At 38.5% G+C, this 24,768-nt stretch overlaps 1 protein-coding gene across 3 annotated transcripts in view; it reads right to left on the bottom strand.

The window, feature by feature from the left end:
* Hr3 (nuclear hormone receptor 3 ROR-beta) overlaps window positions 1-24,768 on the bottom strand; it is a 518,235-nt gene that overhangs the window by 283,772 nt on the left and 209,695 nt on the right. The window contains exon 1 of one of the 3 annotated variants that reach the window (XM_083142585.1): window positions 3,069-3,971. The exons of the other annotated variants lie outside the window; for them this stretch is intronic. Coding sequence (XP_082998711.1) covers window positions 3,069-3,141 — 73 coding nt within the window. The 5' untranslated portion in view covers window positions 3,142-3,971. Of the gene's footprint in view, window positions 1-3,068; window positions 3,972-24,768 lie in introns of those variants that run through there. 3 annotated transcript variants of the gene reach the window in all.

The following is a 24,768-nucleotide window of genomic DNA, read 5'->3' as shown; positions in this document are numbered from 1 at the left end:
CAGCCCCTCAATGGGCATAATAAACGGCGTTGGAGCTCTGACTACGGCGCCAGGTCTTTTGTTATTTTGAGCCGCATGGTCACTAAAAATAGTTATAATGCAGCAAAATTTTACTCAACTTTTATGCTCAGCCCAGGGCCGCATTTACGCGCAGGCTATCTAGGCTGCAGCCTATGGGCCCGTGCCACAAAAAAAAATAAAAAAAAAAAAAATTGAAGACTAAAATTTAAAAAAATGTATTTGTTTTAATACTATGATGTGGGCCCTCTTATAATTATAAAAGACGTCCTAGAAAAAAAAAAACGTCAAAGATTGTTTTCTTAATATCGAGATCGCTCTAAGAATGTACCTGTCACAAACAGCAGTGGAGAAAGGTCATTTTCAAAATTGAAGTTGATAAAAAACAGGCTTCGAACCTCCATGTTAGAAGACAGGTTCAGCGATTTGACTTTGCTCAGCATTGAAAGTGATATTTTAAGACAACTAAGTTATGAAGATATTACAAGTAGATATTAGTATGAAGTGTAGACGCAAAGCAATTAGCCACTAAGATTATTGGACACTTTCATATTAAGTCTGATTGTTTGGGAAAGTACTGTATTTGAATTAAATATAAGTAAAATTTGTTTGTTTGTTACATTCCTTGTTTTTATCGTGCATTTGCCTAACATGTTTACTTAACATTACAATATGTTATTTTCAAAATTAAAATATTATTTTCAATTGAAATATTAATTTTAAAAAAATTCCCCCCGGTAGGGCCTGCACCACAGGTTCAGGCTAGGGATCTACAGATCCTAAATACGGACCTGGCTCAGCCAGGGTAGCTGGGAGTGGCTTTATTATTCTAATGGACGATAGGAACTAAAATATATCCGCACTGGGCAAGCAAGTTTAAAAATATATATTTCGGGGGGGAGGGGTGTCCGGCCCAAGTGTCTCAGAAATAATAATAAATGTTTAAGTTAAAGTAATTATATTATAGTAAAGTGCTCCCCTGTGTTTTGCACTACGCCATAAAGGCGTATAGGGGGTGTGGAGTTAGGGCCCCACACTTTCTTGATCAGGGCCGAAGGTGAGGGTGATGCGATCAGCAACACGCTCCTGGCCGCCTTTACCCCCAGAGTTTCCTCCAGGTACCCACGTTATACGATGCTGGGTGGGCGCCGCTTGTTGAAAAATTCCCGGTTCCTCCCCTCCAGGGACTGAAGACGGGTCTCTCGCATATTAGTCAGACGCCCTCACGACTTTATTTTTTATTTTTTAAAGGAATACCCCTAAGCGGTGGTATCCCCCGTTTTTCACTTTCGCAATTCTCAGTTTTTCTCATTTTCTCATGTCTTACCCGGGATTCGAACCCGGGACTCCTGGCGTCGACAACGACTGAGCTACCGCGGCTCTTAATTATATGATAAGTCCGTTAAATTATATAAATACTAATTAAGTTGTATATAAATTAATTAATATTATATTATTATTACACGAAAAGACCGTGTAAGAATATAGAGATGTAACAGCACGTATTCATTATCTAGCTTACCTGTAGTTATGGTCGGCATAATTTGCATAAAAACAAGCAAAGAAATAAATGTCAAATAGATTAATAAATGAATTTATTGAATAACAAGAAAAAAGATCCAGTTTACGAAAAGTAAAGTTCCTGATTAATAGTTTATGCATATTTCAGAGGCGTCAACTTCATATAAATATTGGGTGTGGGTTAGATTGGCAAGAATATTTTTTTTGTATAATGTATATACTTCTTAAGCAATTGGGTGGGGCAGAAAGTGCCTTACCCCTAAAGTCGACGCCTATGGTATATTATTATAAATAGCAGTGTGCAAGGATAAATCTTCGATACTGTCCTTCAAAGCCGTATGATCCCAATATAATCCTTGCTTTCCAATAAGTTCAGAGGAAGTTATAACCATCGATTATACAACAACTGTTAAGAAGCAATTTTCAATATTTAATTTCAGAACTTGGTAAGTGTTTCGGGAGGGTTCCGGACCACTTGAACCCCCTCCTTGTCGCCGGGGTTTGACTTGATATCTCCTGCTAACAACAACCTCATTTTGCTTATTTTACGTCGCATACTTAACTCTTGAATTAATCGCGACGATGACGATCAATGACGGAAATGGGTGGCAGAACGATCACACGGATACATGGATGGATACCTTACCCAAGGTTCGAGATGAAATGGGGTACTTCCGGTCTGTGATATTCTATTATTATCTGTCTCTCATAGATCCGAAAGTGTTCCCCGATACGAATATCTACAACCAAACATCCAATTATATTTCGGGGGCATCCAACATCAGCAGCCGCGCTGCAGCTACGTAACAATTATAAAACGCAGCAGGTTTATATAAAGCAACGAAACATTTGTAAGATTTCTGGGACCTTCACCCCCCCCCTCCCCCGGCTACGTGCCTGCGACATGGCTTTTCATCTGACCTGCCTTAGTACTAGTAAAATTGAAATTCGTATTGTCCTCACATAGTAGTTTGGATTCCACTTTAAACTGTAGGTCCAGTCCCGATTAGCCTTTATGTGCATAAAGTCTACTTAAAACATCAAATCAATCAATCAATCGTATTGTCCTTAATGTAAAAGTATGTTGTTCTATATAGCCAGCAGGACAAAAGGTTCAAGGCCATTCTGACTTTGCATAAAAAAAAAAAAGATTTGGAGCCGCTGCTTAAAGGGAAAAGGGTTTTAAAAATGTTACATAATTCTTTCTGTTCAATGGGACTAAAAATGGTTGAGCGCATACAACCCCTCCATTGGACATTTTGGAAGGCAAGAAGCAGTATTGGCTCTCCCCCTAAGTTGGTATGTACCTATGTTTATGACCTATGCTTTGTTGTTTACGTATTGGTATTGTTGCGATTTAGGCTACTCTCCGATCCAGGACTCAAACCTGAGACCACCGGTGGCGACAATTGCTTCACTACCGCTACCTTAGTGGTGGCGAATACGTATCATTTATCAGACAGAAGAAATAACACTCCCCTCTCTTCCTTGCCGGAAACGAGTATGATACCATAAAACGTCACACCTACCTTTAATCGAACCAGTCGAGTTGTGCGATTGAGCCACTTCAACCTTTGTTACGGCACTCCACATTTCATACATGGCTGTCTTCTTTTTTTTTAAAAAAAAAACACAAAAAGTCACTCGAATAAAAAAAATACACTAAACACGAAAACGTTATCACAAGTTGCTCGTTAAAACTCGCTGATTTGGAAACACTGTTCCGGAATTCACCCCAATACAGACTTCGGGGGGGTGGGGCGCCAACCCGAATGTCACACAGGTGGACGAATCATATCCAATCACCGCCATTTGCATTCAAGACACATGACTGTATAAATTCACAATGTGCAATGCTTTTGACTGCCCAGTTAATGGCAAGTAAACGGATCACTTGAAAAAACACAATAAAAAAATAAAATCACTGTTCACCACAATTGCACTAAAGTAGTTGTCAAATAGTTGCCTTTGTACACAAATCACACATGATAATCCTTGCTCGCTGGGATGGTAAACGCTGTTGTAAAAAAAAAGCACTCAACCTGGTGTAGAGATTTGAAGTAATGAGATGAACATAACGAAATCAATCAAGACATTCTTCGTTGAATGTTTAACTGTACAAGGGCAAATCTTGCAGACGAACACTTCGCGTTGTAGTTATATAGCTGGAAAGTATGAATGAGGATTGGACATTCACGAAAAGTTTAAGAAACTTCGAAGTTTTGCAGTTTCAAACATTCAGCGGAAATGACAACGTGAAGATTTGGTTTTATCTCGTGCACGCATACGGTTGACTTCGATACAACCGCAACAGGTGTGCGTTCGTACTGCAAACACACACACGATCGCGCCGCGTCGAGCAGAAAACTTTTTCCCGTACGTCACAGTGGAGCGGGTAAGCTAACTGTATTGGCCTAGCACAACCAAGTTCTCTTCTGACTGACACACTTCTGTGCCCGGCTGGGCGAGTCCGATTCCCCCCCTCGTCCCGCGACACAGCGGGGGAGGAAGGGGGAGAGGGGAGGGGAGAAGTATGTATACAACTTGCTGCTGTACACAAAATTTCCCCTCCCCTGCTCGCAAATCTTTCGTGCAGGGCTTGAATAAGTTTTCTCAGATTGCCTTGTCTTGTAGAACTATGTGAAACGAAGCTTTAAAAAAATTAAAAAAGACACCAATAGAAAAGGTTTCGAGACAATACCTTCTTATAAGGCCGGTGCGGAGACTGTTTACATGCAACGTCATCATTGGTAGGCTGTGGATCGCAATTTGATCTCGGTATCACACAGGGAAGACAGCAGGGGCAGGAGCGGGTGGGCAACATCCCAAACCAAAATTACTCTGTCCATTCGAAATAAATTCAATAAATATAACACTCAAACGCTGACCAAGGAAACTTTATTGTATAATTAGATAGACTTAATTCCGTCCTAAATTTCTTCCTGGCCATTGTTCGTCACCGAATTCCATCCACAAAACACTTGCAAAAGCCCGCTCTTCTGAAGATGTTAACTATCCAAACCCCTCACAAGAGACATAGACTGGCCGACCACATATTCTTGCATAAATAGTGAATGTGGTAACATCAAAAGTAACCGCCTTCTTCAGGAAATTCCCCTTCGAGTGCCGGCCCAATCAACAAGACGAACTCATTTTCGCATCTCAGAAGCCGAGATGGTGCCTCATCCAGCGTTATCTGTCCCATAGACTGCTCAGCCAATATAATAATCTGTCAAGCCATATAGACTTATTTGATAATCTGGCACATTTTAGAAGACTGTTGACTAGAAGAATGTGAGTCTCTTCAAAAATGTATATAAGTTTAGTTCATGTTATTTTTTCTTATTTTATACTATTATTTTTGTTGTTACTTTCTGTTAGTACGTTCCAATGTAAAATGACTAACGCTGTAATCTTCTATTAAATAAAAAAAAAATAATACACTATAAAAGCACAGACAAAGGTAATAGTAATACATTTATCTGTGATAAAAAGTAACGTTTCCACCCTCTAACAGGGACTTCTTCAAAGACAATCTGCAATCTGATTGTGAATCTTATCATATTTGCGGCTGATTGTACAAACTTCACCGCCTCCGTTTCAAGTGGTACACCCTTGGAAACTGCATTCTTGCAGGCAAACGAAGCTCCGGCGCCTGGACCCATAGGCAGGAGTTTGTGAGCTCGTACAAGTTTGAGAATGCCTCTTTATCCATCTCATCACCATTATCCTCATCGTAGCGATCAGTCAAGAGTGGAAGAAAAGTCATCGTAAAATAACAAAATACAAACAAACGAACAAAAGCTCGTGGTATATTAGTACCTTTACCTCTGCTTTGCCGATCAATAATATAAAATCTGTAAAACTCCCAAACGTTGAACATTTAGCAATCTTGAGGACCTTCCACGTTTCTTTGGAGGAAGTGAGAAAATAATACGATTAAAGAACGGTTGAAACGGAGAATGGAGTACCGTTTCTGTCACGGTCATGTACAGGCAGTCAATCTACCGTAAAGGTACGTGGGAAAAAATATATTCCAAAATATTCCCACCTGACCCACAGAAAGACGCCGAATTCGTAGAAAACAATAAGAAGGAACATTGCTGGTTCAAACAGTTACTGTGTTGTAAGGCGCGGGTCTATAGGCACTGAAATGTGTAAAACAGGCGCCAAAAAAGATGAAAATTGGCACCTAAAACACACTACAAAGTTTTGAAAATGCACCAAAAGACGAAATGAACATTAATTTCCTACTATTCTTTCACTGGCACGGTTGTTGACTTGAATTGTTTTTATTCTGTTGTGTTTCTTATTGTCGGTTCGCTTTTCTCTTACGTTTACAACGTAGAGAGAGAGAGAGAGAGAGAGAGAGAGAGAGAGAGAGAGAGAGAAAGTGAAAACAGTAACAAAGAGGACACAGAGAGAGAGAAACAGAGTAATAAGAAGAGAGAGATAGAAGGAAAACAAAGTATGAAAGAGAGAGGGAGAGAAGGAAAAGTAAGAAAGAGAGAGGGAGAGAAGGAATACAAAGTAAGAAAGAGAGAGGGAGAGAAGAAAAACAAAGTAAGAAAGAGAGAGGGAGAGAAGGAAAACAAAGTAAGAAAGATAGAGGGAGAGAAGGAAAACAAAGTAAGAAAGAGAGAGAGAGAGAGAAGGAAAACAAAGTAAGAAAGAGAGAGGGAGAGAAGGAATACAAAGTAAGAAAGAGAGAGGGAGAGAAGGAAAACAAAGTAAGAAAGAGAGAGAAGGAAAACAAAGTAAGAAAGAGAGAGAAGGAAAACAAAGTAAGCGAGAAAGAAGGAAAACAAAGTAAGTAAGAGAGAGAGAAGGAAAACAAAGTAAGAGAGAGAGAGAGTATGAGAAAACAGAGAAGGAGAGAGAAATAAAAGAACAGAGAGTAAGAAAAAGAGAGAGAGGGAGAGAGAAATAAATAAATGAAAACAGAGTAAGAAATAGAGTAAGAAAGAAAAAAGAAATGAAGGTAATAAAGACAAAGGAAGAAATAGATAGCGGCAGAGTGAGAAAGATAGAAAAAGATAGAATGAGAAGACAGGAGAAGAAAGAGGAGATATTTCACGAGAAGGAACATACCAAGGATTACATAGAAGCTAAGTTATAAGAAGGATAGATAGAAAGGGGAAGGGAAAACTTTAGATCTTTGTAGCCTCCAATGTTGAGCTCACATGGAATCTCCTACCCAGGAGAAGGAGCATTGTTTGTGCATAACCATGAGAAGAGAGACAATTTCCTACCTGTCTCCCCCAATATGCGCAGTTTTCATTATAACTTCCTGGGATTGATATACAGTTTTCATGATCGTGCTTCACTTTACAGGCAACAAAATTGTCCCAATACGCAAAGAAGAGTTTGTTGGTTGCAATGCCGGATTTCCTTCGAGTGCTGTTATTTTCCAAGTTTCGTTTCTGTTAATATTAGTATTGGAAACCATCTACTCACCAAGTCTCTGAACAGGATAGTTTGGCTCAGAACACTTACCTGAAAGAAAAAAAAAATAATAAATAAACTTGTATAGTCTCTTAGAAGGTTTGTAATACTGTATAACTATATTCAAAATAAACTGAACACGTTCATATGTTCTTTAAAAATAAACTATTGCGTGAAAAAATCTGATATTGTACATGTGGAAACTTTTAGCTATGATATAACAAAGTTTCATGTTCAAGACAAGGTTAATTTATTTTTTTTTTTTTTTAAAAAAAAGCAACTCCTCAATAAATATGACTTCGTCATAATGAGTGACAATGTGTGATCCAAATTTAATAAATGGCAGTTTTTCATTTTGGTTTTCTCTACACCTGGTAGTAGAGTGAATAGAATTTGAAAGTACGTCATAATAATGTACAGGGTGGTCCAGGCTCGAAAAGTACACATTGTACGAAAATATGCGCTATGTGAAAAATATACTGCTGCAAAGGAGCTTTCTTTAGCGATTCCATTAGCAGTAGAACACTAATCACACGATATGTTACTTTTAATTTTATTTGTGCGACTTAATTTGTCGCTATATTTTACGTCGGGTGAACAAGCACAGCATTGGTAGAGCCGCTATTTACATTTTTTTTTTTTTTTTTTAAAACAAATGTTTGAACCAAAAGTTTCATATTTGTTTGTGTAGTTGTGAAAAGTTGTGTCGAGCCCGCCACCTCCCGCATACATTCAGGGGTATGCACTTTTTGTGTCCTGGTGCCTTTTAATAAAAACCAGGGCGTTAGTTCTCTCTGAATTACGGTTACCCCGTAATTCACAAACTTTATTTGAGCTTACATGTAAGTGAATACAATATGTTACAAATACAATTATTCCTGGCCTATTCTGGAATCCAGAAACAGGTCGGTTATACATACAGTTTGTACTACCTATTATTATTTTATCTTAATTCTAATTAAAATTAATTTTAAATTGATATTAGAGATTATGAGTTAAGTATAGCTCATAAGTAGCTGTGAGAAACCACATGATACATGTCGATGACTCAGAAACTGTTAAATATAGAGCAATGATACGGTGAAATTTTGGTCCCAGCAAACCCTCGATGAACGCCATACAAATTATTTATTTTTTTCGAAGTGCGGTATACAGAAAATTTCAAAGCACAGCACTTTCACATACACTCATAATGAAATGTCACAAGGAAAAGAAGAAAAGTACAAACGTTTGACAAGGACAAGAAAAATATAATAATCTGATCAATAATGTAAAATGCAGGAGCGTATATTCTAGACTAGCTAGGCTACCTGCGAAGCCTGAAGTCTAAATAATAAAATACAGGAGGTAATTTGATCAGAAATTGTAAATAATATTATTCATATAAGTGAAATGATGATGATGATTCTGGAGTTGGCAACCTGATTTCTTCTGAGCTGGTAGCCTGATTTCCTATGAGTTGGCAACCTGATTTCCTATGAGTTGGCAACCCCTGATTTCTTATGAGTTGGCTACCTGATTTCCTATGAGTTGGCAACCTGATTTCCTATGAGTTGGCAACCTGATTTCCTATGAGTTGGCAACCTGATTTCTTATGAGTTAGCAACCTGGGAATTGGTAAACTTATTTCTATTCATAGGCCATGACCACGTGATATAGTGAGATAGTTCAGTATACGCCACTGGTAAAATGGTCCAAGACATGTCAAAGAACAGAAAATCCAAACAAAACACGTATACATTCATTTATTCTTAGCTACATTATATTGAGTTATTACGATTTCTTCCCATCAATAGAAAGAAAAATATTTTCTGTTGATCTATGAACAAAGAACTGAGGAAAAGACTAATGAAATGCTTTGTATGGTGCGGAAACATGGACACTGAGAACAAGTGAGATAAAGCGAGTGGAAGCTCTGGAAATGTGGTTATGGAGACGAATGGAACGGGTGAAATGGACAGAAAAAGTGAGAAATGAAACAGTGCTAAAAAGAGCTGGGGAAAAGAGATCAATGCTTAATAATCATGAAGAGAAAAAGAAATTGGTTGGGTCAATGGATGAGAAGAAACTGTATCCTAAGGGATGCTATTGAAGGCATGGTCAATGGAAAGAAGATCCGGGAAAAAAGAAGATTCCAAATGATTGACGACATCAAAATGAATGGGTCCTACACTGCTACAAAGCGAAGGGCTGAAGATCGAACAGCATATCTCTCTCTCTCTCTCTTTCTTTCTTTCTCTCTCTCTCTCTCTCTCTCTCTCTCTCTCTCTCTCTCTCTCTCTCTCTCTCTCGTCTTCTTGAACCCGAAGGTTCATGGCTGCAGCAACACAGGCCTTCCATCTGTCCCTATCCTGAGCAAGATCTATATACTCTTTTCCATCCCTACCGATTTCCTTTACGTCCATCTCAACATTATCCCTCCATCTTCGTCTTCCTACTGGTCTCTTACCATCAGGTTTCCCAACAAGAACCTAAGTCTTTTTGATTTAATCATCCTAATAATATCTGGACACGAATACAAATTACAGATCGACAGCATGGAAGTTGCAAAGAAAGACCTGCCCCTGAGCAGAAAACAATGAATGAATGAATATTTTTTAACCTTTACTGTACTGGTCTATAATTTCGATCATATGGATTGGTCCGTCAGTCTGTCTATTGGAGCAGAACAATCGATTATTTTTACGTTTCGATATCTCCGAAACTATTCGAGCTATTGGACTGTTTTAGTGATCAATCGAAAGCATTGTTATGGATTACTCAGAAACCGATTGAGATGTAAACATAAACATGTAAACATAAACATGTAAACATAAACATGTAAACATCCTGAAATCATCCTTTCGATTCGAACACTGATCCAGAAAATTCGAATGAGTCTTCATAATGGTAAATAAAGTATATATATATACTGTTTACATACTGCACTACATCTGTATCGTTCTGTACCTTGTAGTGCACGTAAATTCTAACAGGTGTTGTACACACAGACTTATCCAACAATACAATGTTTAAGAAATCCACCCACAACTTCAAAGATAAAATATGATGCAATGCAAAGATTGATGAACTGTGGAGTTCTGTGTTTGTTTTTAGACTAACACAATGGACAATGCTCGTGTACAACAGCAACAATGAGTGAGCCACTGTTCGCATATTGAGGCCACGGATACATCCTACATGATAAAGATACCTGGGTCATTTGAGAAGACACAGTCACCAGCGTGGAATTGTTTTAAATGCTTCGAAATGAGTGTTTACTGTGTTTATAGACAACGCTAATTGAGTGTCATTTCTGAGGAGGGAGCTAAAGAGATTCAGCGGGTTATAATGTAGTTGTTTTAATATGTGAGGTGACGTCATTAGGGGAATTTCGTTTGGGGTAAACTCAAGGGTAACAGTGGTCCCGGTTTCTGTCTCTTTCTCCATTTGCTTCTTCATTTTTTGTTATCTCTTACTCTGTTTATCTCCCTCCTTTTCTTTCTTTTATCTTTTCTTTTTCTACCTCTTCTTCCTCTCTCTCTTCTGCCTTTCCATCCTTTCCTTCTTTTCCAGTTCTCTTTCTTCTCTCTTTCTCCGTTTTTCTACATCTTTCTTTGTATCTTTTCCTTTCCCTTACCATCTTTCTCTATTTCTATTTTAATCTCTTTCCCTCTCTCTCTGTTTCCCGTCCATACTCATTCTCTCTTTCTCTCTTCTTCCTTGTCTCTTTTCTCTTACAGTCTTTCTCAATTTCCTAATTTTCTCTTTCTCTCTCACACACACTTCTTTCTTGATTGAGATTGATTTAGTTAATTTTACTTCGCTTGTTGTGCCACATTTGCCTAATTTGCGAAGATGGGGATGAGTGATGACATGATGAAATTGATGGAACATCCATGCCTAGGCCGGGATTCGAACCCAGGACCCCTGGCGCACTCTTTTCTTCTTACACTGTTTCTTAATCTTTCTATCTGTCCCGTACTCGTTCCCTCTCATTAATTGATTTCTTTATTTGAATATCTTTCTCCACCCATCTCTCTATATACCAAATACCACAGCTTAAGTCCACCTTATGCCGATTTTTGTTGCGGAGTGGTCAGCACAGCGCACTACGGCGCCAGGGGTCTCGGGTTCGAATCCCGGCCTGGGTATTGATATTCTTTGTGAGTGTCTCTTCATCATTTTCATCATAATATAATCACATCACTCATCCTCATCTTCGCGATTAGGCAGAAAGTGGCAGAAAGCGAAGTGAAATAACCAAATCAATCAAGTCAAAGTTTACTTTATGCACGGATAGGCTAATCAGGACGGCATCTACAGTTTAAGGTGGGATCCCTCCCCTGATGGTGTAATGGTAATGTCGTTGCCTTGTAATCAAGGGGTCCTGGGTTCGATACCAGTGGTTCGGATCCCACTTTATACTGTATATTGTGTCCCGATTACCTTTCCGTGCATAAAGTGGACTTACAAACAAATTCTGTTTCTTTATATGTATGTACACACACACACACACACACACACACACACACCTCGTTTCCTTTTTTTCTCTGCTTCTTTCCGTCTCCATTTTTCTTTTGTTCTTTGCTGTCTTTTATATCTCTTCCTTTCTTCCTATTTTCTTCTCTGTCTACTTTTCAATCTATGTGTACGTCTTTGTAGCTCTGCTATCAATAAGATAATTCTTCATGTAGATTAATGGCTGAGCGAAGACAATTCACAGCGAACCAGATCTTGCCCATCCCCAGGCATCACCGGTAGGGTGTTAATATTTTGAATCATTTAAAGGGACTATGCTACCATTTTGGGTCTACGTGAGAACCATAATCTGGACTGAATACGTTCTACTGCCGTTTTACTGTAAATGGGTTTAAAGCAACAGAGCACCCAATACCGTACCGTTTCCCCATTCTTATAGAAAAGAGCAAAGGCAAAATACACCCCATGTACAGATCAAAGAATAAGCACAAAAGACAGAAGAACGTACATAGCTTACAAAGAACTCGGGGTAAAATGGAAGAACAGAGCAAAGAATCAAGAGAAAGGTCGACAACCTGTAAAAAGACCAAAGTGGTTCCAATAGAAATGATTTTACCTCCCTTATAGACACCCAATTCTCGTCTCATTTTTAAAAAAAACTCCATGTTTTTTAGAAGTAAAGAGAACATACGGTGGAGTGTCGTGTTACTGCGAAGGGATGATACAGCCGAAATTGAAGCTCCTTGTTCTTTCAGGTAACGGGTCTTTTCAGAGGACGTTTACTCGTCCGTTCAGACTTCCCGCAGGGTTGGCAGGACATGGAAAGTTTTAGAGAAACTCACGATTGATTGTTGATTCTCGTTACCAGACAAATGGACCAATCAGGACAATTACCTTACGATGGTATCGTATTTAGTGAGTCTTTAGGTTCAGCAAGTTTCATCGTTGTAGTTATGATAGTTTCTGAGATATGAGCAATGCTTGTTCATCAACCCCCATATAAAATGTTCTAAACCCCTCTTAATATTATCCTCACGAACTTTCATATTAAAATTTTTGAATAATCCATGTTGATATATGCCGAATGCAGCGGCAAAGTTTTGAATCTCACTTTAATTTTATGCTTCTCGATAGGCTCATCGGGATTGGACCTACAGTTTAAACTGATTCAAACCACCGTGCCATTTTTCACAGAGGGTCGAAACCTGGACCACTTAATTTTTGTAAGAGAGATGAGACTATACCTTTCCTTTTTTTAAGTAATGTGTCCTATTTTTGTATTTTTTGCATTTGACATTGTTTTTTAGGAAAGGCATGAGTATCACACTCACCTTCCCAATGGCACGCTACTGATCAGCAATTCTCTTAGGCGAATACCATCTTCAACATCGTGGGTGATAGAACTTGCAGCAGAGTTTAAAACAAAATGTTGGCCTATATTCATTCACTGAACGAATCATTTTTCCGGACATTCAAAGAGCATTCGGAGTTCGATTCAATTGAAAGAATCAATTGGCCAAAGTTGGGAGAATCGTTCTGATTTCGATTCAACTGAAAGAATTAATTGGCCGAAGTTTGGAGAACCGTTCTGATTTCGATTCTATTGAAAGCATTAATTGGCCGAAGTTTGGAGAATCGTTCTGAATTCCATTCATTTGAAAGAATCAATTGGTCGAAGTTTGGAGAATCGTTCTGGATTCGATTCATTTGAAAAGATAAATTGACCGAATTTTGGAGGATCGTTCTGAATTCGATTCATTTGAAAGAATAAATTGGCCGAATTTTGGAGGATCGTTCTGATTTCGATTCCATGGAAAGAATCAATTGGCCGAAGTTTGGAGAATCGTTCTGAATTCGATTCAATTGAAGGAATCAATTGGCCGAAGTTTGGAGAATCGTTCAATTGACCAAAGAAAGAAAACTGATAAATAAAAAGAACGTATCTATTGAGTTGACCATTTTGTTCTGAATCGAACCATTCTTTCTGCTAAATTGTGTCCTCGCAGCTGCTATGTTTTCAAATATCTCGCCAGATGGCGAAATTTACATAGGAAATCATAAACCCAATAAATATCAGTAGAGATGCAATACTGTGTATGTCATCACCAACGAATAATTTCCTTTTCTTTTGTGTAGAAAGTTGACTCATCTGATTTGGGACCTACAGCGGCTGGTATGTGATAACCCCGGAAGAATTGGCACGGACACCTACGACTTGGTGGTGAAAGCGGATATATAATCGGCACAATACGGAGAGATTATTTTCGAAACAATTTAGCTCGGTGAAAAATTAAGAATGGAGTGATAATGGTATGGTATATTCACTTATTTTGGTATGCTTGACCTCCGTGGCGGAGGGGTTGGCGCAGAGCGCTAGGACGCCATGGGGTCCCGAGTTCGAATCTCGTAATTGGCGTTCTTTGTGAGTGTCCCGTCATCATATTATCACTGATCCTCATCTTCGCGATTAGCTAAAACTGGCAGAAAAGCGAAGTAAAATAAAGCAAATGAATCAATCGAGTGCTGGCTGGCTGGCTTCTGTGAAATACAAATCATTTACTTGACAACAACACAAATTACTAGAAAAAGATACAGTTCTGTTGACATCTAAAAGACCCAGCAAGAAATTTTATGTTGATTGTACATACACCTCCCATGCTTATGACTAGCGCTCGGAAGTTGAAGACCTATAAGTTGCCAAAAAAAAATACCTATAAAAAGATCTAAAAATATAAAAAAAAGGACCTAAAAACCGAAAAAAAGACGTATAAATGTGATCCCAATTAATTAAGAACTTCAGTTTTAATTACATATTTAATGCATAAAAAATACAAAATTCTGGTGGTATGGAACACACAGTGCGAAAAATCAATATGAATGAAATGCATCTTCTTTCAGACATTATATATTTTTTAGATTAAGATAATTAGAAAAATCATATTTGAAGAATCATATTTGGCCTAACCACACTAGGGTTACAGAAATAGGACTTCGGAAACCTTACCTCAGTTGGGTAAATATATATATACACACAGAAAGGGTGTTTAAGAGGTGATGAACTGATGATGATTCGAATTGAGAATGGGCAGTAAAAACGTAGTCGAAAGAAGGTGAAGTTGCAAAAAAAAAGCCGTTAACACCTAAAAAAAGCTAAAAAACAAAGGACCAATAAGCCAAAAACGCCGAAAAAGGCAAAAAAGGACAAATAAAACCCACCTTTTTCTGGCCTACAATCACCCAAAATGAACTAATTAAAAAAATGATTTTTATTTCCTCAACTTCCAAGCCCAACTCATGACAAACACTGAGGATACAATTTCTGCTTTTCCTCGTCGTTCCCTCACTTTGTGTACCGTTTCTACGTTGTTCTTTCCTCCGTTGTCTGCCACTTCTATCACTTCGCTCCAGAGGCGGCGATTGGGTACCACAACTAGGGGTCAAGATGCAAAAGTGGGGTGGAGGCAACTTATGTGCCTCCACCGGATATCGAACCCCGGACCCCTTGATTACAAGGCGACGAAGCTACCACTGCGCCAACGGGGAGGCCTTCAGCCTACTTGTGCCAACACAGTTGCTTTTGACCGCTTGATGATCGTGAAATAAAACTTTCTGCTCTGGATATAATTTAAAGTAAATTTCAATGAAAAAAGAACGACATACCAGACAGTTAAGAACAATTTCTCAATTTCAGAAAAGGAAAGGCATATTTTTAATCGTTCACCTTCTTGTGCATGCTTCTTTATTATTATCATTATAGAGAATTTATGAATTAATTTTTTCCTCTCTTCTAATCTTCCCTCAATTGCCCACTTATTATTATTGCGAATAACCGCTAGTACAACAGCTGACCTAACTATTTCTACAAACGTATGCGTGTAGGATACATGATACTCTCTTCCCATAAATAACAAATAACCCATGGTTTGACAGCTGTCGAAAGGGTCTATCTCCTGACTGCTAGTCTCCCTCCCACAATCCTACATAAAGGTGTGGAGTTCTTCAACCGGTAATTGGGTGACGTGTGGTCAGCACGTCGAACCCCAAGCCGTTGTATATAGGCATACATATTTTGGCTTTTTCTCAATATTATTGTATCCTGTCTCTACAATCCACTATTAACTCTTGCATTGCACCGACCTCCATAGCGGAGTGGTTAGCACAGTGGGCTGCGACGTCAGGGGTCCCAGGTTCGAATCCCAGCCTGGGCAGGGGTGTTCCTTGAGTGACCCTTCATCAATTTCATCATATCACAGTCGCAATTGTCCAAAAGTGGCGGAAAAGCGACGCTAAGTAACAAAAATCAAATCAAAATTATCGCATTGTTTCGGTGCATACACCATGACGTAACATTCCACCAAGAAACGTAATTTTTCTATTTCGTTTTATTGGTCAATATTTCATTTTATCCTTCTATGAATATAATGTATTTTCCTAATTCCTGAATACCTATATATCCTCTTACTTCTAAGTTCTGTATTTTCTGTTCATTGTTCTATTATTTTCACTCACAATTGTTGCCTACATGTCGCGGATAGTGTGCAGAGTAGAGCTTTACCCTTTTTCAATATTCATTCGTGAGATACAAAGGGTTCAATTAAGAAACAAAAAATCGTAAACTACACCATTGTGATACAATTCAGAAGGATGCTTAGAGAAATTTTGCTGGAACACTGCGGAAAATGCTATTTTTTGTTTCTTCACCCCTGGCAACCATGCTTCTCTGTGACGCAGCACTTATCTGCTTCCCTCCCCCAGTAACCCATCCTTGCATTTTCGGCATCCGTGTCTTTCATTCCCCCTTCTCTCTTTTTGTTGTATTTCCGAGTCTTCTTTTTTTCCCTTCACGTGGGTGGAATTACATAACGGTACTTCCCCCCAAAAGGGAAGTAACGGAACGTAAGAGACAAGAGAGCGAACAAGAAAAGAACAACAATTGTTCCTTAGCGCAATTCAGACACGTTTACCACGACATGCCTAATTCAGTTTCGTTGTTTGCTCAGTTAAGTTGTTAGGTAAACAAGAACACTACAGCTTACTATTTTCTCAACACCGCAGAGCAGAACAACGCCATCTTTCAGCAAAGAATGGAAGTAGAATCTAAGTTGAAGTAAGATAAACAAGGTGAGACGAATGTTTCAATGCACGAGTCGAGAACGAGAAATACTCGAGACCATGCCGGAAGGGGGGGGGGGGGCTACAGCCTAGGGCCTCCACAGGAGGAAAAAGCACCATAGAACGGGAAAAAGAGATGTGATAAAAATATAGTGTTCCTCCAAGTCGGTGTAATTCGTCCTAAAGGTTAACTAAAATTATGTACAGATGACGCTAGTCCCAGGTCTGTACATACCTGCTTGAGAAGTGATATTACATTAAGAATAACCAGAATAATATAAAAATAGTATTAACAATATCAACCTGGGAAGGTTCTGTTGGAAGATTGAGAGCCAGAAGTTTTGATTGTTGCGACTTTCTGTACTATGATTAGTGATTCTAAAAAAATTGGTCACATGGTCTGGCTGATGGTCATTTTGCAGAAATTGCCGCCATCTTGGATTTTCGGATTTTTTTTAGAAACCTTATTGTGGCAATGTAATATGCCATTTTATATATTTTTTGGCATCGAGAGTACAATAATGACATGTAAAATGCATTAGGAGTGAAAAAAGTATGAATTTCGTAGAAATTGATGCCAACGTTTAAAATTCTGTGGAAGTCTTAAGGTTTATACTTATGTTCAAGAACGGGGAACAAACTAGGAGCTATTAAAACCACCATTGGTGGTTCGTGATGTTTTTCATACCGCAACTCGGCTTGGTATTGGACACAGCCGTCTCACACACGAGCATTTGCTGCAAGGATTGGATCCTCCTATGTCATTTTTTAACTGTTGCGCATATTCTTCTGAAATGTGCCACCCTTTGCTTTCCTCAGTCAGTCTTTTAATCTACCCAACTGTTCATCATCCGTGTTGGAAGATTACGAAAGTGATTTTAGTTAACATTTTTACGTTTTTGAGAAGAGTTGATCTCTTTCCCCAACGGGCTCTTTACATTCCTTCATTTTAACTTTTGAAGAAGAATCAGTACCGTATACTGAGTCCAAGATATGGGCTATCTCACAATGTCACGTGGTCCTAGGCTATGAATAGAAGAGAAAATTGCCAACTCCTAAGAAATCAGGTTGCCAACTCATAGGAAATCAGGTTGCCAACTCCTAAGAAATCAGGTTGCCAACTCATAGGAAATCAGGTTGCCAACTCCTAAGAAATCAGGTTGCCAACTCATAGGAAATCAGGTTGCCAACTCCTAAGAAATCAGGTTGCCAACTCATAGGAAATCAGGTTGCCAACTCCTAAGAAATCAGGTTGCCAACTCATAGGAAATCAGGTTGCCAACTCCTAAGAAATCAGGTTGCCAACTCATAGGAAATCAGGTTGCCAACCCATAAGAAATCAGGTTGCCAACTCATAGGAAATCAGGTTGCCAACTCCTAAGAAATCAGGTTGCCAACTCATAGGAAATCAGGTTGCCAACTCCTAAGAAATCAGGTTGCCAACTCCAGGATCAGCACCATCATCTCACTGATATGAATAATAATAATTACAATTTCTGATCGTTTTTTCTCCCGTATCTTATTCTCTAGACTTCAGACTTCGCAGATAGCCTACCTAGCTAGCCTAGAATATACGCTCCTGAGAAGAATATTATATAAAGGACTATTTCCCCGCATTTATTGAAGGGTGCGCAATGGTATGTACCCAACATGTTTAATTAATTCATTCATTCCCTGTATGCAACAATTTTTAACTTTCAAGATAGTCTGTCAAATTGAATCAAGAGTGTTCATTATGACGTGATGAAGTGGAAACTCAGCTTCTTCATTCGGAAATCTTCGAACATCTTTCTTGGCCTAGGTTTTTTAAAATTATTGTAGAATAATGGGACTTGCATGTTTACAGTATGCAGTATAAGATAATGCTTACCACTTTCTTTCTTTTTTTACATTTCATAAAAATATGCACGTTGTAAATAAGTACTTCCTTAAGTCTAGAATTAGAGCAACTTGGCATTGGATTATCTAATGCATCTTTTGTTGAAGTACGATTCGTACAATACCACCAAACAAAACATGTTAACGTTTCGAAATTTTGTCCTCCGTTTTCAAGTATACTCTTCCACATAGAGTGTGCCTGCCTTCAGAGCATATACGGATGAATGCGCTGAAAAATTATGGTTATATAGATAAAGATGGTACGTACAACCCTATCGTAAAAACCGAACATTAAGACCTCTTAACTTTTGGTACACCCTGTTTCTATCAGAAGTGCCTACCAGTAGCAGAGTTGGAAACATCAGTTTCTACAAATTTGTCCAGTACAAAGAAACAATTTATGTTTAAATGTTTGATGAAAATGAATAATAAAACATAATATGAAACATTGCAATATTTTCAGTTAAAATGTCCCTCCTTCAAAACGTAAAAGCCACATAGCATTAATTTTATTTTTGAGCATATTCTATGCTTTTTCTTAGCTCAGTGGGCTTGAAAACATATAAAATGACATTCTACTCCCCCATGACACTAAAAAAAATTGAAACAAAAAAAAATATCGAAAATCCAAGATAGCGGAAATTTCTGGAAAATAACCACGAGTCAGATCATGTGACCAATTTCTTAAAACTACACATAGTAGAGTTCAAATATACAAACAAAATTTCTGGCTCTCAAAATTCCAACAGAACTTTCCTAGCTCCTAGACTATGGATTATTTCGAGATTTTAATTGTTAGTTTTAGACATCTGGAGGGGTGTGATCCTCTAATTTTAGACGTCTCGGGGAGTGATCGGTTATTTTATACCCCTCAGTTGAGGGTGATCATCATATATCCTCATGCTAATTGACGCAATTGTCCTTTTCGACGTGAAACGCATAGTCTATCGTAATTTTCCCACGTATATCTATATCCCTATGTCCTGGCCGTCAGCCTGCCTACCACAATCTTACCTAGAGGTGTGAAGATCGTTATACAATAATGGGGTGACGTGGGGTCAGCACGACGAACCCCCAGCCGTTATAAGAGATATCCGTGACCGGGTTAAGCCACTCACTCGTAGCTCCCCAATTTCCTCACGATGGTGGGTTTTTCCACCGGTCCTATACACAGGCCGATAACCCAGAGACTGAACCCAGGCGAACTCGAACCCATGCCGTCCCGCACAAAGAGAACCTACCCTTGATTCACTAGTAGATCTGGCAACATGGCACTCGGTTGCCATGACAAACGGTGCTGCCATCTGTTATCGAAAAGTTAATGCAAAATTGCCTTTAGTTCCCCCTTAAGTATTTTCATTATGAGAAAAACAATAATACATCAAACGAAGTAGGACTTGATGTACCCTTTGGTGCATTTGTATGTATGCACTTTGATGCTACAAAAGTGCATCATGAGCAGTTAATGCACATTAATGTGTTACTAGAGTAAACATATTTATTTATTTATTTATTATTTATTAATGCCTTGTTTTAAATGGCGGAGTTAAGGCCGTACAATGCCTTTTCTTCCACTCAACCACACATTTAAAATTATACATTATTATATTATACACAAAGTACACTAAGTCATTTCACATAGGTCCACACACACACATTATACTCATACACACAAGTCTTAAAGCCCTGAATATAACACACAAAATACAAAATATATAATACACAAAAAACTAAATATGGAATGAAAGAATGCAAAATTTAAAATTGTATTTAAGTAACTGCAAGGTATTTTAAGAATTCGTTCACTTGCACATGCTTTTTAGTCTGCTTGACAGGGGAAGATCTAACGACTACTCTGAAGAGAGTGGCGAACACGTCTGCTAAAGGAACCGACGGAGCTTACTGCTCTAGTGCTTTCTGCCAGCTGATTCCATAGTCTTACAGCCGATACGGAGAAAGAGTTGGAGAAGAAGTTTGATCTGTGGACAGGGATAGAGAGAACTGAGGAGCTGCGTGATCTGGTGTCGCGATCGTGAAATTCGTGAAGAAATTGGAAGCGAGAGAGGAGATAGGAAGGTGACTTGAGGTTGAGAACTTTGTAAAGTAAAATCAGAGTGTGCAGCGTTGACACATATTTTTTATTCTGTGTATGTAAATCCACGCCTATTTCGTAATACCATACACACCACATAGGCTTGATTGAACCTTGATACACCACACAATTTTGATTTCATTTTCGTGTTTATGTGTGTCTTCAGTTCTATTCAGGTGAACTGCGTGGTGATATGTCTAAATCACAGCCGAATTAAGATTGGGTTAGGCTTATTTATACATGATGCGTCTGGAGCACATATGTAGGGCCTACAACCAAAATTATTTCTCAATATATCCCAATCAGTAGGCCTATTATCTGTCCATGTTGCAATATATAACAGTAATATTGCCATTAATAAATAATAATCAATGTGCATCCTGTAAGGATGTGTAGCTATTACCCGTTTTTCTTGTTTTGTGCATTAGGTATTTTACCAAAGGCCCTCCTCGATAAGGGGAAGGTATAATTGGTTCAAATCCCTCACATTAATTTAGTAAACATTTTGCATAAATTACACAATGAAATCAACAATTAATCATTTTATTATATTACTTGGAAGAATTTTGAAAGAAAATATGGTTTACTTATAGATGGTCACATATTCTTCAAATATAATAATTTTATTTTTTCATAAGCTAATCAGGTTATGGGGGGAAATACTGTAATCGGGAATAACTGTGTGTAGTCTCAAAGACGGACAACTCAGACATGGAGGGCAAAGTAGGCAAGGCTTAGCATTACGAGGCCATAATGCGGGGGCAAAAACTGCGGAGGCAACTGCCCCTAATCGCCGCCACTCCGTAATAGTGATATTCAATAGCTGAACATCTCCCAAATTTAATGCGCAATCTCACTTAACTAAAATCCCCGTGATAATCTAAGATTTTAACTGATATTCAAGACTCATATATCCTCCTTAAGTCTAATCTTCAAAACCCCTACCAGAATTCATGTGACAATAATGTGTAAGAGGTTCAGATTACCTCCCTCCAAATAATACTTTTTTCCTTACCAGTTATAATCTACTTGGCAGTCTATTATTAAAAATTGCAAGTTCAGCTTCTGTCCAATGCTGCATTGTTTATTCAGTAAAATTCCCAAATTCGTTGGACAACTTTGGTTGGTCCAGAAACCCGCCAGTGGGCAACCACCATTGATGATAAGAAAAATTAGCAATATTTTTATAAATGTAATCAGTAACATAATGCAATAGCTATTAATAACTATTAGTATTAACGGACTATATTAAAAGTTTACTATCCTTGGGCTGCTGAAAGTTTAACAATCCCATTATTTATATATACAGGGTTGGGCCTAATATTGTCAGACATTCTCACTCATTTGGTCTCAAACTATTTCTTCTGCATTCGGCCACTCCACCCCTCTCCCTATATTCCCCTCTCTCCGTAGCTGCGAGATCTCTTCTTATTCTTCAAGGACATTAATTTAGTAGAAAATCTAGTTTCAGACAAAGTAATCCAATCCACTTTGAACATTGTGAGGCCAATCAAGTTCAGAAATACTGGACAATGTAACTCCAAGACTTATAAACACTGAACCTAGCAGCTATTTCTTTACATTTATAACGGAGCATACACCTACTATACATATCACGTCATTCAATGTATTTTACTGTGGATACTGCAAATAACATAATGAAATACCAACCTATTTCTAAGTTTTCACTTTTATAATGTCATAGATGGTCCTTTTCCAAATAATTTATATTTCATAAGTATTAAATGTTGAAGATTGACGCCCAGGAGACCAATTTAAGTTTAATCTCAAGTTTAGAGTGCAACTGCTGCCATCTATTGTTATATTCTACATTCATAGCTCGCGTGGGAAAGATGATTTCATTGGTTCCTCGGATATCCCTCCATGCTTTCCCACATACCGTACACTTGTTTTAGCACTTGAAAAGGATAGTATTCCAAGGCGGAAACCGGAAGACATAGTGGGGAAAAGAGCCACCAGAGGGGCTACTGGTTGAGGATGAAAACCCAACATGCCTTCTCCCCTTTCAGGATACAAAACTCTTCGATGTATTCCGAAGGCAACAATGCACATGACAAGGCCAGAAGATGAGCATCAACAATGAACCTCGAGAGGGGGAGAAAAAGGCAGGGATGTGAGAGGGGGTGGAGTGCTTAGTTTCCTGTGGTTGTTCATGTGGTGGGTGGGTGAAAGGCTGGTTGGGTTGGGCTTCTTTCATTACGAACTGGAAACGCATGTTGGGGTTGATGGAAGAGTAGGAACCTGTGGTTCAATGACCTCCTTGACCTTCAAGTACGAGGAACTTGCTCTAGGGTTGTTGGAACAGTGTTGCTAACTTTTGATTTATTAACCGAACGATTCACACAGCAAGGAGAATGGGATTTAGTCCGATCTGTGTAAATAAGGGGCATTTCAATCAACGTCGCGTGATCATTTCTTTTCTACATCAGTAATATTCAACCCCCGGCACAGTGCTTCAAGTATTGTAGAACGATTTTCTCCTTCCTTGCAAGAGTGACAGCCAGTGGCGTATACAGAGTACAAGATCTGGGCTATCTCACAATGTCACGTGGCCCTAGGCTTTGAATAGAAATAAATTTAACAACTCCTAGGAAGTGGCCTCCCCGATGGTGCAGTGGTAGCGTCTTGTAATCAAGGGGTCCCGGGTTCGACACCCGGTGGAGACACATGGTTCGGATCCCACTTTAAACTGTAGGCCCAGTCCCGATTAGCCATATTGTGCATAAAGTGGACTTACAACACCAAATCAACCAACCAACCAACTCCTAAGAAATCAGGTTGCGAACTCATAAGAAATCAGGTTGCCAACTCATAAGAAATTAGGTTGCGAACTCATAAGAAATCAGGTTGCCAACTCATAAGAAATCAGTTTGCCAACTCATAAGAAATCAGGTTGCCAACTCATAAGAAATCAGGTTGCCAACTCACAAAAAATCAGGTTGCCAACTCATAAGAAATCAGGTTGCAAATTCCAGAATCAGCATCATCATCTCATTGATATGAATAATATTATTTACAATTTCTGATCGATTTTTCTCCTGTATTTTATTCTCTAGACGTCAGGCTTCGCAGATATCCTAGCTAGCCTAGGATATACGCTCCTGGTAACAGCGGACTCTAGCCCAGAGTTAAACACTGAAATTGCCTTAGCCTAACTTTTCGGCCAAATAACACCCAGATAGCACATAAGCTTGTGGCAAGCTTACAATAGCTTCCTTATAGCTTGTCAAAGCAAGCTTGGCATGGCAAGCTGGACGTAAGCTTGAAGCATGTGATAACTAGCGTGATTGGATGCATTTTTTTAAAAATAAAACATTAGACACACCCATTTAATATAACAATAGAGATACTTATTAAACATAAATAATAGTGACAAAATGAAATAAAACCAAAATACAGTGGAGTGAATTCCAATGTGAATAAAACACCAAAGCTTATATTTCCTGCAGCGTACACTAGATTGCAGTGCGACTCAAATGTAAAACAAACCTAAGTTTTAGTAACACGAATAAGGATAACTTTAATTGTAATTAGTGAAAAAATGTGTTTTATTATTCTTCAAAAGATGTGTGAATACTCAAGTTGCAAGGAAGATTAGAAAATGACATGTGATGAATAAAGGCGAAACTTCCATGATAAATATATTTATCGCAGACTATATAATTAGGAGATAAGTACTGCGAAGAGAAATTAATTACCAATGTATAGTTAGAGATTGGTTAGTTCATCGAACTCTCCAGCCTAATCATTGCCTATTTTGATGAAATCAGGAAAGCTTTTTTTTTTATCAGCTTCAGCTGCAAAGAGAAACTGTGACGTTACAAACATGGGTGTTTACTGTTAATTAGCTCCAATTGTTTTTAGTTTTGCTGTTATGCATGTACGATTTATATTACAGCCATGGTTATTGTTTCTACAGGTATATACAAATTTAGATGAAGATACACATTATGGCTTACTTCGAGCATTGCATTCTGTAAGCTTACAGCTAGTTATGAAAAGCTTGCTGCAACTTCCAATTGTGGTAACTAGATTGCTTAATGAGCTTCCCATGGTAAGCTTGCTTCATGCTTACAGCAAGCTGTCTGTGCTATCTGGGCAAGGTAGGAATGCCATATTTCGTTCATATATGTGTGTGTGCGCGTGTGTGTGTTCGTTCCGCCTTCCAAATAGGTCCGGGGACCATACAAACCGTGACACCGAGTTCGAATTCCGGCCTG

The sequence above is a fragment of the Lepisma saccharinum genome, chromosome 21 (assembly GCF_977018435.1).
Source record: "Lepisma saccharinum chromosome 21, izLepSacc3.1, whole genome shotgun sequence".
NCBI classification, from domain to species: Eukaryota; Metazoa; Arthropoda; class Insecta; order Zygentoma; family Lepismatidae; genus Lepisma; species Lepisma saccharinum.
Note: the sequence above shows the minus strand (reverse complement) of the source record. Positions and strands in the feature narration are given on the sequence as shown.